Genomic DNA, 14,566 nt, shown 5'->3' on the forward strand with positions numbered 1-14,566 from the left:
CCCACAAACAATCTGCAATGCCGAGTGTCCCTTCCCCTCGGTAAAGAGATCTTTATTTCAAGCCTGCACCCTCCTCTCTCACAGGGAGGGTATCCCCATCTCCTTCCAAACTGCCCTCTGGGGGCTCCTCTGCCTCCGCCCCCCCCCCCCCCCCCCCCCCCTTATTCCTGGGCCACAGTTCATCACGATTCGACCCGACTCCCGTTTCCCTTTTCTGGCCACAATGAAATACTAAGGCACTTATTTCTGTTTTAGTTACTGAACTGTTTTAAATGGACAAGGAGGCCGTTCTCTCTGGTACGCGGGAACGGGCCCTAAACGGCGTGTTTTTGTTTTTTGTTTGTTTTTTTTTTTCCAGTTGGGGTGTCGCCATCACTTTCTACAAGCCAGACGGCCTCCAGAAGTCATCGAAAGGAAACAAGTCCACGGTTCTGGGTATCCGAGGGGCCGAACGCGAGGCATCACCTCGGGGACAAAGGGTCCGAGCCACGGCTTCAGGGTGGCCCCTCCCGGAAGCCCTTTTCCCCGTCCTCCCACCCTGCGGCGTCTTGGTCCCTCAGAGCTGGCGGCCTGCGGGGACCCCGGACCCGCCTTCTGGGACCCGCGCCCAATTCTCCTGCCTCCCACGGTCCGGAGCCTGAGGCAGGAACTTAGGACGAAACCCTCACTCCCCGCCTCCAACCCTTCCCACGGAATGGCTGGGGCGAAGCCGGAAGAGGCCCTCGGCGGAAGTCCGCCTTCCGAGAGTCGCGTTTCCTCTCTAGGACTTTGGAGGTATCCTGACCTCTATGGTCTGGACGCCGGCGGCCGTATGGCCGGAAAGAAAGGGGGCGCTGGCCCGCGGGGTAGAGCAGCGATCTGTGTCTTTGGGACCCCTACTGGCCTTTTTCACGTGTGCATCTGGCAGCATTACTGGAAGACAGATGGGAATTGCCATCTTCATGATTTAGAAAAATGGAGATTTTTCACAATGGGGCACCCTGGAATGTCTCAACAGTTTTCTAGCTTAAAAAAAAAAAAAGTACTTGCTATCTACCTATTAATCATCTATCTATCTAATCTATCTTTATCTTATATTTTTAGTTATATTTTTAGTTTTATTTATTCAGTTAGGTAAGCTCCGTGCCCAGGGTGGGGTTTGAACTCACAACCCAGAGATCAAGAGTGGCATGTTCTACTGACTGAGCCAGCTAGGTGCCCCCTCTAACTGTTTTTTTTTTTTTTTTAAATTTTATTTATTTATTTATTTTTTTATTAGCAGAGGTGCACATACCTTTTTTACTGGCATGAGGTCTAACTTTAAAACAGTAACAGGGATGAAGGGACCCTAAAAAAAAATGTTTTACATAAAAAGTACCTTTTGAACTTGAACCCCAGGCGGGGGCTGGACCTGCTGCTCCTTTCTTCTGGCAGACCCAGCCCTTTTGTTCGATAACACTCAGAGATGAGTGGGCACACCTGTCCTTACCCTCACCTCCAGGGCCCTAACTGGCCCATTTCTTGATTCAGAGGTTCGTGTTAACCAACTTATATATAACCCTCTTATTTGGATTTTCTGCTCTAAAAGGAGAAAGGGAAGACTATGCAAATAAAATAGGGAATCTAGTAAAATTAGATTTGTCTGAGTTTCTTCATTTTTTCAGTGATTTTATTTATTTAACTGAGAGAGAATGCACGAGAGAGAGAGGGAGCGCGCGCATGAGCATGGGAGCAGGGGGAAAGGAAGAAACAGACTTCCCGCTGAGCCCGGAGCCCAAGGCAGGGCTTGATCCTAGGACATCTGATCAGGACTCCCGGGGAAGGCAGAAGCCTAATGGATTGAGCCACCCAGGTACCCCAGCATTGTCTAGGTTTAAACCCAATAACATCTGACAAAGATAAGGGTGTGGTAAAAATAAGTTCATTCTGGGCAAACAGGATGAAAAGAGGCAATCCTATTGAAAACTACTTATCAAGAGCCATTTAATGTGTTTTAGGTTCTGATCATTGAGATCATCTGTGGAAAATTCATCCCAAGCAGATAATCCAAGAGAAAGGAAGAGCTGTTGTCCTGAAGGGATTCTGCAGTGGACAGCTATTGATTTTGGTTGCCGAAGAACCAGGCTTTTTTTGTTATTGTTGTTGTTGTTGTTTTCTGATTCTAACACCATGATTTTTCTGTGGGAAACCACCGGAACCTCAATCTACTTCCGGGGTGGGTACGTGACCCAGGTTTGGCCAATCAGGATATCCCAGCGTGGCCAGGTGGTAAGACGCCAAGTCAGAACCCGACTGCCAGGTTCCCAGCTCTGGTTGTGCCGCTCAGTAGGATCATGGATTTCAGCTTATTATTTATCTTCTGTGAGTCTCATTTTCTCATTTGTCGAATGGGGATATGAAGGCTAGTGGTCTGTTTCATAGGGTTGTGGTGGGGACCGATGAATGAAGCAGGTGTAGTGATGCTTGTTAGGTACCGCTGTTACCACTGTCTGCCCTCAAGCAAGCTCTTACCACTCTTCCTTTTTTTTTTTTTTTTAACTTTTCCTTCTGCCTCCCGTGTATTGCAATATCATTCACTGCATGGTGCCAGAATTATATTTTATATCTTTCTTTCCCACTGGAAATTTCCTGAAGGCAGGACTGTATCTTACTCAGTGCTTAAGGAATACCCACCCCAGAAACGGTGCTCAATAAAGGCTTAGTTGGACAAAACTGAGTATTCTCCAACACAGAGCGGCGGAAGGGGGAACACCTAATGAAAATGTAATAAATGCTAGATGATAACAAGGAAGTAGAGAAAAATCACATGATGTCAGAAAAATTTTCTTACAAAACATGGTCTGATTCCTGGGGATTACAGATTCCATTTTCTCTTGGTCATGGACTTGTTCTCATAGAATGGACAGTTGAGTTTCAGCAACAGAGTGGTACCCAAGGCGGACTTGGTGAATTATTGTTTCCTTTCCCTGATTTAGAACGTGTCTCTTCCCTTGGAGATTGTTGGAAGAAATGGCTGTTGCCTTTGGAGGGATCATATCTGCCCTCAGGATATCAGATACCGCCCTGCAAACCCGACGCTCATATGCAAAATTCACTCAGATAATGCAAAGTGGACAGGGAGCCTAAGGGAGGAAGGCTTCGTTAGGGGGACAGAGGGGGTAGATCAGGCCAGCCAGGAAACCTTTCTCACAGGTGATTCCCTAAATCTCTGACTGTGACACTGGGTGAGTCATAACAACATCCATTTCTCTGCCATATGGCCTTGGAGTCATTCCCATCTGAGACTCAAAAATTCTTAGAGTTGGAAGAGATGGACTGGGTTATATAATTTACCACTGAGTGTGGTGTAGATCTCACCTTCAAGCATCTTAGACCATGACACTCCAATGACACTCAGTCTCCTGGACCAAGAAATAACCTATTTAGTTTATAGGATGGTTCTAGTTGCTAGGAAGTTTTCCCACTGAGTCCTAATGTTGTCGAAAACTGACCTCTATATTCTGGAGCTGAAATATAACATGAAGACAGAGTTTTGGGGATAAAAGGGAACGACAGTTTTATTGCTTTGCCAGGCAAAAGAGAATGCAGCAGGCTAATGCCTTCCAAACTGCAGACCCAGCAGGGTTAAAAGACTGAGCGGGGTATTATTGGAATATACAGGATCTGGGCAGTTTGGATTGGAATCTGGTCCATGCTGCCAGCCGGGTTGGTTACATCTTCAAGGTGGTCTCATCACCAGCAGGGGCACCGGTCACGAGAGTCTCGTTGCTAAGTATACATTGAGGTCAGCGGGATGTCAGTATCGACACCGGTTTCGGAATAAAAGATTCTACAAAAAAACAAGTGAAGGGGAGCAGGAGGCTTTAAGGATGAGGAAGAGAAAACATTGTTGAGTTTAAAGTCAAGCCTTACTGAAACATCACTGTGCCCATCTTAACTTCCGTCCATCTCTATGTTCCTATAGTGGCTGCACTAATTGCTTTTTATGTAACTATGTCCCAATTCAGGTTTTGCTAATCCTTTGCAATCCTTTTGTGCTGCACCATGAACTAACAGAGAAGTCCCATCCAGTATCTCTGTGGTCACCAATGTCACATTAGTAGGAGTATTTATTCCACAGCAATGGGCAATGCTGCAAATCATATGGGCCTGCCAAAAAACCAAACCCAAACCCAAACCCAGAAACCGTTACTTTCAAGCCACCGGCTGCCCTTATCCCTGGTGAAACTCACTGATCCGGAGGGAATGTAAGATATGCAGCAAGTAGCTGCAAACCCAAAGCTGTGAGTGGAAAACTCGAGGCACAGACTCCATGTAGAAGGAGCAGAGTGGGGTGGGGTGGGGGGAGAAGCATCCCCTTGGGCGGTGGGGGGGACAACTTGATCTGGATTCTGACGGAGGGCGGCAGAGAGCATCTCATTTGTCAAATACAGGCACCAGGGGATTATCAGCAGAACACCCAGCAAGAGAAAAGACATAATGGTGAAAAGACATAATGGTGAAAAAAAAATTCCTCTGCGGGCTGGAGGAAAAGAACATTTCAGATTTGGTTAGAAAAGGCTGCTTGTGTTGATGAGCAGGGAAACCGTGCCCGAAAAATCACATTGATTTTTGAATGAATGAACAAATGAACTTTATTAGGGAGGAGAATGGGAGGTACTACCTCTTTTGGAAAGGGAAGGACATCTAATAATAGTAATAGCTTGGGAAAATTAATTCTCTGGGTTTGCACTTTAAGAATTGAGGTGTAATTCACAGACCATAAGTCTGCCCCTTCTAGAGTGTATAGTTCAACCTGTTTAGTATATTCACAAGGTCATTCCAGCATTACCCACTGTCTTATTTCAGATCATTTTCATCTGTCCCAAGAAGAAGCTCCATACTCACTAGAAGCCACTCTCTGGGATTCCTTCTTGTCCTAAGGGTTTGTACTCTTTATTTTTTTATAAAGATTTTATTTATTCATTTGAGACAGAGAGAGAGAGAACATGAGCAGAGGGAGAGGGAGAAGCAGACTCCCCACTGAGCCAGGAGCTGATGCGGGACTCCATCCCAGGACCCTGGGATCATGACCTGAGCTTAAGGCAGATGCTTAACCATCTGAGCAACCCAGGTGCTCCAGGATGGTTTGCACTTTTTACAAAACACCAAATCTGTTTTCTGTAAGGTGGCCTGAGGTTTGAACCCAGAGGGACTGACTACCAAAGATAAACAGAGAAAGGAAAAGCAGAACTGGCTTTTCCAAGGTTCAGGTGATGTATCTGGACATCCCTCTTTCTCCAACGAGAGGAAAGGAGAAAAAAGAAAGAAGAGAGAGAAAGCATTATTAGATCCGGACATGGGAGCAAAGAGGGAGGAGCAGGGGTGAAGTAGGTCTTCAAAAGCAACCTCTGAAGAAAATGACTTATAGGAGCGCCTGGGTGGCTCAGTGGGTTAAGCTTCTGCCTTAGGCTTGGGTCATGCTCTCAGGGTCCTGGGATCGAGCCCTGCATTGGGCTCTTTGCTCATTGGGGAGCCTGCTTCCCTCTCTCTCTCTCTCTGCCTGCCTCTCTGCCTACTTGTGATCTCTGTCTGTCAAATAATAAAATAAAATAAAATCTTTTATAAAAAGGACTTATAGATGTTAGAAGATAGTCTAGCAGGGGCTAATGTTTTTATTTTATTTGCATTTCCTTTATGGGCTGTCTTGCTATAGCCTTTCAGACGTTGCCTTTCCTGGGGAAACCAAGAGAAAAGCAGAAGGGGCAGAGACTTTGAAAAATCTCCTGTTTTGGAAAGCCTTAAGAAAGACATCTGCTCTCTGCTGCCCTCTGGTCCTTTCACGAAAGGCAGTGATGGCTGCTGGCAGCAGGGAGAGGGGCTGGGGACCCAGGCAGTGGTGCCTGAGCCACCCACATAGGCAGGGGGAGAGTCCGAGTGTCAGCAGAGGACCCCAGGCTGCGTGCACTTGGTTTCAGCATCCCCGAAGGATGGGCACGGCAGGTCTGACATCAGAAGGGGACTTCAGTGAGACTCAGACTCCTGGCGTGAACCGAGTGATACATTTTCCTGGGGTCTCTTCTCCTAAAGTGTGTCTTTCTCATCTCTCACCCCCACTCCTCTTGCTCACTTGTGGCAGGAATGGTTGGGATATGTAGACGGTAGCACTTAGCACTTTTTAAAATTTATTATTTTTTAATTTAAGTTCAATTTTGTGAACATCTAGTGTATTATTCATTTCAGGGGTAGAATTTAGTGATTCATCAGTTGCATAGAACACTCTGTGCTCATTCCATCACATGCTCTCCTTAATGTCCATCACCCGGTTACCCCATCCTCCCTCCCCCCCTCCCCTCCAGCAACCCTCAGTTTATTTCCTAGAGTCAAAAGTCTCTCATGGGGGCGCCTGGGTGGCTCAGTGGGTTAAGCCTCTGACCTTCAGCTCAGGTCATGATCTCAGTGTCCTGGGATCGAGCCCCATATCGGGCTCTCCACTCAGCGGGGAGCCTGCTCCCCTCCCTCCGCCTGCCTCTCTGCCTACTTGTGATCTCTCTCTCTCTCTGTGTCAAATAAATAAAATCTTTTTTAAAAAAAAAGTCTCTTATGGTGTGCCTCCCTCTCTGTTTTTACCTTATTTTATTTTTCCTTTCCTTCCCCTAAGGTCATCTATTTTGTTTCTTAAATTCCACATATGAATGAAATCATTTGGGGACTCAGCACTTTGGAATGTTTGTTCCATGGAATCCCATTTTTTGGGGTGGCTGGTTGAGGTTCAGAGGGGCATCGCTGGGAGCACTAGTTCCCATTCTGCCAGCCTTGGGGCCGATGGAGTGTTTCATTCTACTTTGAAAACTAAAATCATATGATTTTAAAATAGGAGAGGACTTATGGATTCATCAAATCTGATACTTCCTTATTACTAATAAGAAACTAGTAAATTGGAGAGATTAGGTGAGTTGATTAGAGGTAAGGCGGCTTGATCCAATTAATTCATAGTGACAGAAAAAGACAGGTGGTTGCCTAAGGACAGCAGGGGGAGGGATCACCAAGGACACTTCTGGGGGTTATGAATATGTTCCCTCCCTTGATCACAGATGTGGTATATCAAAACTTATAAAATTGTACACTTCAAATACGGTGCTTTTTGGTGTATGTCAATTACACTTCAATAAAGCGATCTAAAAAAAGTCACACATCCTGTGAGAAATACAGCAGGGCCTAGAACACACATCTTGTGCCTTGAGGCCTTCATACCTCCCCTTAGCCCCAACGCTATCTTGAAAACCAAAGCCCACGTCAAGTGGTGAAAAATGCCTTTTCTCTTAATGTCATTTTAAAAAATCCCACAGTTCCAAATTTTCTATAGATATAAATATAAAATAATAACACCCTTCACCAGAAGGTAGCAGATGTCATTTGTTAGAGAAAATTCCAGTGGGAGCTGGTCCATAGATAGACAGCAGGGTACCCCACAGAGTTGGGAGGAGAGTGGGGACAGAGCAAGGCATGGTTTTGTTCCATTTACCTGTTCATGCCTGGTACTTCCTTGTGAAAGGTATGCTTTCTGAATACAGCCAGACAATGTAATTTAGGATTTTAAAAAATGACAGAGGAGGGAGTTTTCATAAGACTGTGCTTTGTGGGGCGCCTGGGTGGCTCAGTGTGTTAAAGCCTCTGCCTTCAGCTCAGGTCATGATCCCAGGGTCCTGGGATCGAGTCCCGAATCGGGCTCTTTGCTCGGCAGTGAGCCTGCTTCCCTTTCTCTCTCTCTCTGCCTGCCTCTCTGCCTACTTGTGATCTCTGTCAAAAAAACAAAAAACAAAATCCTCCCCCAAACCCTGTGTTTTGTGATGTACTGTACTTTTGACGACCCCCTAATGGGCCAAGATAATTTCTGAGCAATCCTTGCATGAGGAGGAGGCAGGGAACCTTCCAGAAAGGTTCTAAGTCTTCTTTTTCTTTCATACCCCCAGATGGAACAGCCAGGGTCACCAGGTATGGCCAGCTTCCTGAGGTCTAAAATAGCTTCTTTGTAGAGAAGGTGAAAGTTTGGAGAGAAAGGGAGTGTGGGTCTCACCCACACGTCACTTTATTACTCAACCAGAGCTGACCCGTGGGCGCACAGAGAGATTCTGTCTGGCCGGCCTGGTATGCTCACTGTGGGAGAAGGAGACCCTCCTCTGGTTTCCCTCCAAAAATACGTTTTCGTGAGCTATTGCCTCTCTAGCAGGTGCTAGGAAGAAACATTCATGCATGGAAGGTGTGTGTTTTGTTTTTTTCCCTCTAAGTGATTTGGTAGGATCGCATATGTAATATACACTCGTAACAAATTCAAACAAGACAAAATTATATGAAATGCAAACAAGGGGTAGAAAAGGGCAGTGGCCCGGGAAGTCAAATGAGTTCGACGTGATTTCTGTCTGAGTCAGGGAGACATCTGTGCAGGTAGGGGAGGTGCTGTTACTGTTCAAAGTGCTTGAGGACACCAGATAAACTCTGAGAATGATCCTCTGAGCTTCTGAGTTATCAAAGACATTTAACACGTCACGCTGCTTCTTTGTGGTGGACCTGTCCTGTGTCCCTCCTACCTCTTGAATCCTTTGCCCTCCCCTGTGTGCTCTAGGAGCCTGACCCTAACAGGTGCCTCACCCAGATTCCACTGCCCCCTGGCTCCTGGTCACAACTAAGCAATGGGAGGTCCCAGGAGGAGAGCAGGTCAGCGTGTTTATTCCCCTGGCATCCTATCTAGCCATGGCTGTGTCCCTCCAAGGACATGGAAGACAGCCCCTCCACCAAGGCTCTGCCCACTGCCCCCACCAAGCCCTTTATATCTGGATAATAGCAGTGGCTTCCATTATTAGTTGATCTCTGGGTGCCTTGACCTCTTTTAGGGTTTCCCTTAACCCCGTGTCCCCTCAAAGGAGACCCTTTGTGAAGTCTCTGCCTGGAAGTGGTCTGATACATCCATCATGCGGGAATGAGCTGTTGAAGATTCTGTCTCCCTTTCCAGTCTGGGACCTGCGAGCTTGGCTTTCTGCGAGCACTGAGTGCAGTGAGCTGAACTGAACTGTTGAGCTGGTCAGGGACATTTTACCGGGAGATGACCTTAGACCTGGGTTTTAAAGGACACTGCCATGTGGTTGACCACGTCATTGTGCCTGGATGAAGTTTATCCTACAGGGGACAAGGTTCAGGGCTATGTCAATGACATTGAATACTAGCCAGGGCAACATGACCCGTTTAGGGTCTGAATGACACCAAGAAGGAAGCCTTTGATGACAATAGAGATGATGATGATGGAATGCTCACCCACCTGAGTCATGGGAGGATTTCAGCTTTGTACCATGTCCCTCTATCATGTTGGAAGATAATCCTTGCTTTTGGGAGTCAATCCTTTTGTGGAGGTATCGTTTATAGACTGTGTCATGCTCCAGTTCTAAGAGTACAGTTGGATGAGTTTCGACAACCTTATTTACCTGTGTTACCACCATACCTATTAAGATGTAGAAAATTTCTGTCACTCCAGAAAGTTCTTTTACACCCCTCTCCATTTAATCCTTGATCCAAAGCCAACCATTGTCTGGTTCCTGCCCACGTCCCTCTAATCAATCTCCCAAGACCTTGTGTCCAATGCATTCCTTGCCACCCCCCTCAAACGATGCTAATCCTTGCCTCTGCGCCTTTCTTTTGCTATTGTCTGATGTACCTGTGGTGATCCCTTTTTCCTTTAGGACTCCTCTTCCAGGACGTCTCCCTGATTTTCTCTTCCACTCATGGATAAGGTACTCTTCTACAAAGTTCTGTGTTCTATTGACAGGATCTCCATGATACATACATTCAGTTTATAACATAGTTTTGTTCAAGTATTCTTCTCCCCCATGAACCTGTGAGCGTCTCAAGACAGGGACTGGGTCATATCCTGCTCTAGCACAATGTGTGTCATGCAATAGTCTGTTGTTTAAATGAGTAGGTGAATTAAATCAGTTCTATTTTTCAGGACGCTGTCACTAAAGTCTTGACACTACCTTATGCGTTAAGCCCTTTCGGTTGCAAGAAACAAAGACTCAAGGATCCTTGGGAGGATTTGTGGACATGGCACGTGCCCTTGGAAAGGCAGGGAGCCAGGTGAGCTCTGGGGACTTCTCGGTCGGCCTCACAGCCCCTCCTCTGCACTCAGCCTATTTAGTTTCTTTGCTTCTTTTTCCAATGGGCTTCCTCAGCTCAACTTTCATTTCTGTTTTCCTTGTAACGTCACCTTGCACTTGGCCTCAGCTTTCTCTGGCCGTGTCTTTACCTCTGTCTGGCTCAAGCTGAAGGTAATAATCTAGCAAGCTCATTTAAGCTTTTCAGATCCATATCATGGCCACAGCCTGAACAGGGAGTGGCTGGCGGTTCTCATCCTCAGCATCCCTGGTCCAGTGAGCTAAGGGAGGGTGAGTCCCACCAAAGTAAGGTTGCTCGGTGAGCAGGGTCTGATAGAAGTGAAGGAGAAGACACTGGCACACATATGGGGTTTTGGCTATCTGATTACTGAGCAAGAGCTCATGTGTTTTTCCTGTCTTTGCTCCTGAAAGATTTAAGTTTTCTCTTCCTTGACTGTGGGTAAGCCACTTTTCTCCTTTCTGTTTTGGGTTTATAGAATCGAGGAACGTTGATGGTGGAAGGTAACTCATAGTTCATCTGCTCCAGCATATCCCAGTGTGTGTTCTGTATAAGTCCAGGCCCCAAAGACACTCCATTAAAAAAAAAAAAAAAGTCATATTTGGATACTGATATTGTTTTGTAGTTCACACTAGGAACATAGTTCCCAGTGCGCTGGTTTGCTTAGTAGGATCTCTGGTCTTCTGCATGAATGGACACCTGTTGGGTCCTGGATTTTCTAAAGCAAAAGGGAGTTGTGGACCCCTCTCGGAGGGGACCAGCCATGAAGCCCTTGAAATTGTTTGCAACCTTGAGTCAGTGTTGTGTTCCTTCCTTTCCTTCCTTCCTTTTCCTTCCCCCTTCCCCTCTTTCTTTAACCAACACGTCACCAAGCCACTTAAAATTTGCTTCCGTAAATACTGCTAAACATTTGTTGAGGACCAAGCACTGTGTTACACATTTCCCCATTACATGATATAGCAGCCCGTCCGTTGGATAGGACCATCCCATGTTTCAGTTTTACCTTTCAGGTAAGGACATTGAGGCTTAGAATTTAAGAAACTTGCCCAAGGTTGTCCAGCTAGCTAGTGGCAGAGCTGGGATGGGAAAGACCATTTTTCCCACCACGCTCATTAGTGAGGCCTCTTTGTCTCATTTCTGTATATAACTCACTTCTGGCCCAGGTGAAAAGGCTGCTCTTTGCGACAGATCCTCCCACTCTCGGGGCCAGACCCACGCGGATCTCACCTGAGGCTCCGCGGGGTCCCGCTGGGACCAGACACCGCCCCCTGGCGGGAGGTGGCTGCCAGCGCAGGGCATGCTAATGAGCCCGCGGCGCGGTGCGCTGATTGGCTGGCGCGGATTCCAGCGGCTTTCCCGGGGCGGGAGCCAAGGCAGAGTAAAGGGGCGCCGCCGGCAGCAGCCGCCCACGCCCCGCGCTTCGGGCCGCCCTCCTCCCGCGGGACGCCGGGGCGTGTGCGGGGCACGCGGGCGCCTTGGCCGCGGGGCTTCCTCTCCAGCGCTCCGCTCGGCTTCTGGTGGTGCCTTCATCCAGGGTCCAGGATGACGATCCGACACCAAGGCCAACAGTACAGGCCCAGGATGGCATTTCTGCAGAAGGTGAGCGCGGTCCGGTGCCCTGGGCCCCGGGAGGTGCGCGGGGTCCCAACTCTGGGAAGTGTCCGCGGAGATGCTGGCGAGGCGCGGGGCGTGTGGCCGGAGTGGAGGGCATCCCTGTGGTCCGTCGGTGCTGCTTGGTGTTATTAAATGACTTATTTGCCGTGTGTGTGTGTGTGTGTGTGTGAGAGAGAGTGTGTGTGTGTTAAAGACTGTAATGATTAGGTTTCCACGTAACCTGTTTGTAGCGGGGAATCTGAAGCCAGGGGCGATGGTCCACTGGAAGCTGGAAAACAACCTGTTACTCTGGAGAGGAGGGTGCCACAAGGCAGTTCAGCCAAGGCTGTGTCAGATTACAGACAGAATCCTGATATTATCATAAGGTTCCCAGATGTTGCATTGACATTTTTGCTATTTTTCTAATCCCCAGTTGCAGTGTTTTTAAGTTGGAGTGTGTGTGGTGTGTACACATAGACCACAAAAATGGTGCGATTTGTAGGATAAAGGGACACCCCGCTCCCAGAGCCCCTAGATTCCTCATTCAAGTGTGTGTATTTGTGTATCTCGGGTCTGTCTGTGTTGGCAGCAGAAGTCAGAGCCTTTCCCTTTCATCGCAAAGGCTTTCTCAGACCAAGTGGCCAGGCACAGGGTGTCCAGCCCGTGGACACTTGGGATGTGGCATGTACCTTGTGGGGTGATGTGTTGGGTTCCGACTGGCTCATTTTTTTGTTCTGGGCTTTTGAGGTAACCAGCGTCAGAGGAGATGGACAAAAGATTAGGCCCCAGGTCACTTGCCCAGGCTTCACCCCATCTGCAGCCATTTCTCACAATGCGGTGTCCCCCTTTTCGGCTTATCTTGTTGAGTAGAATTAGCTGAATGCTTTGTGACAATTAAGAGCCCTGCCTTGAGTCCTTGGAGCTCAGCAGACTGGTGTAGTTGGGGACCAAGTGTCCTGATTTGACCAGGACTTTCAGTGCTAACTCCTGGAGAGCCCCAGGCACGATGGAGATAGTTGGTCCCACGTGGACCACCTACTTCGAGAAGCTCGTGAACATTCCAGGTGGCTGAGGTGTGAGGGTCATCCAGGAAAAGAATCCTTAGAGCCTGTATTGCAAACTTCTTCCTAAAAGCAGAAGAAACCCCTTAAAGCTGATATCCGAAAGCCATAAATCATCTTCCAGGATCCCCCGGGACTGCCTTTGCCTCCCAGACAGGGCAGCTCTGGCTTGGAGGCTCAGAGAGCAATGGTCTAGAGACATTCTGTTTTCTGAATCTCGACACTCTTTTCCATCATGACTGTTATCTGGTAGATTTTCCTCTCTTGGCTGGGTCTTCTGACTGGTGTCTTGGTTTCCAGCCTCCCTCCGCACCCCCCAGCCTGCCTACCTCCACAGTATGCTTCATAAACACATTGGTTTTTCTTTCTTAAGCTAACGCTGATCTCCTCAGCCTAAAACCCTCCGCTGGCTTCCCATGTTCACAGGGTCAAGTACAACCGGCTCAGCCCAGGCATTTGGGATCCTGCTTTGACCTGTCTCTCCTTCCCTCCCACCGACCTGCTTTCCAGGGAAACAAAATAAAGCAGCCACAGTCCTCAATGGGGCTTTCACCTCAATGTCCTCCCTACCTTTCTAGGAACTCTGCGCCCTTTCATACCTCAGGCTCCTCTCCTGGGAAAGCTCGTTCTCTCCTTCTCACCTGCCAACTTCCCACTCCTCCGCTGTGAAGGCTGGTTCTCCCCAGCCCCTGGAGCCGAGCCACTTCCTTCGCTGCCCACAGACTCTGCCCACGCCCCCAGGACTGCTCTTTCCCTTTGCCTTGTGGGGAGGGACCTGCCTGTCTGTGTGCTCTCAGGTCCCCAGTCAGGTCCCAGAGCTCCCCAGAGCCAGTCTCAGGAGCCCTGCCAGGGGGGTCCTGCACGCTGAGCCCGCTGAACTAGATGCCTGGGCTTCTGGAGAAGGATCCAGACCAAAGGAACATGAACATGGGTGCAGTGTCATTCACCACTCACTCAAGGGATATTCGACGAAATATTCAGTGAATGTTTATAAAGTGGGGGCGGGCATGCATTACTATCCCAGGCGGTCCACAAAGACAGACATGATCATCACCATTTACAGAGAAGGAAACTGAAGGTGAGAAAGAGAACTTGCCCCGATCATATAGCCACTAAGGTGTGGAACCAGGAAAAACAGGACTGACCGTCATTTGTCGCCAAAGGCAATGCTATGCTATGAGCTTGGGTGGAAAGGACGCTGTGGGAAGGCCTGACTTGGATGCTTGGGGGCCGTGCAGCTGAGAGCGAAGGATAAGTGGGTGTTATCGGCAGAGAGAAAGAAGGATGTTCCAGGCAGAGGGAATGGCATGTGCTCAGTGTGTGTGTGACACGCGGTGGGCCGCTCCCTGTGGCTGCTGTACATGTGGCCTCCTGTTCCAGGGCTGGCCTGTCCCCTCTGTGATTACCAGATCACCATCCCCACCAGAACCAGTCACTGCTGTCCTTGAAAAGCACCGTGGCATTGACTCTCATGGTGCTGCATGGAGAAGCCTTCTGTTGGATGCTGTGCTTTCTGGTGTGGCTTCTGGTGTCTGCTTTTGCTTGGGAAGGGAATGCAGAAACAGGACTGTTAGGAGGTGTGGGCAGAACAGGATATCTTTTGCTTGTGTCCTTCTTTCATTCACCATGATACATAACTGTGCCCTTATCTGCCTGGGGTGAGGGAATCAGGACAGGTGTCATAAGGGGGCCTTGCAACTGAGTTGAGGTACAAGAAATTCGTTTTCTTTGCCAGGAGGATGGGAAGGTGAGCGACTGTTGGGGCAGATACACAACAGACATGTCGAACCCCA

The 14,566-nt window shown here is 48.3% G+C and overlaps 1 protein-coding gene across 3 annotated transcripts in view; it reads left to right on the forward strand.

The window, feature by feature from the left end:
• The window catches only part of RGS9 (regulator of G protein signaling 9), a 99,278-nt gene that overhangs the window by 21,411 nt on the left and 63,301 nt on the right, over positions 1–14,566 (forward strand). For 2 of the 3 annotated variants that reach the window (XM_047708086.1, XM_047708087.1), the window contains exon 1: positions 11,382–11,718. The exons of the other annotated variant lie outside the window; for it this stretch is intronic. In XM_047708086.1, coding sequence (XP_047564042.1) covers positions 11,662–11,718 — 57 coding nt within the window. In that variant the 5' untranslated portion in view covers positions 11,382–11,661. Of the gene's footprint in view, positions 1–11,381; positions 11,719–14,566 lie in introns of those variants that run through there. 3 annotated transcript variants of the gene reach the window in all.

This window comes from Lutra lutra, chromosome 16, assembly GCF_902655055.1.
Source record: "Lutra lutra chromosome 16, mLutLut1.2, whole genome shotgun sequence".
Lineage (NCBI taxonomy): Eukaryota > Metazoa > Chordata > Mammalia > Carnivora > Mustelidae > Lutra > Lutra lutra.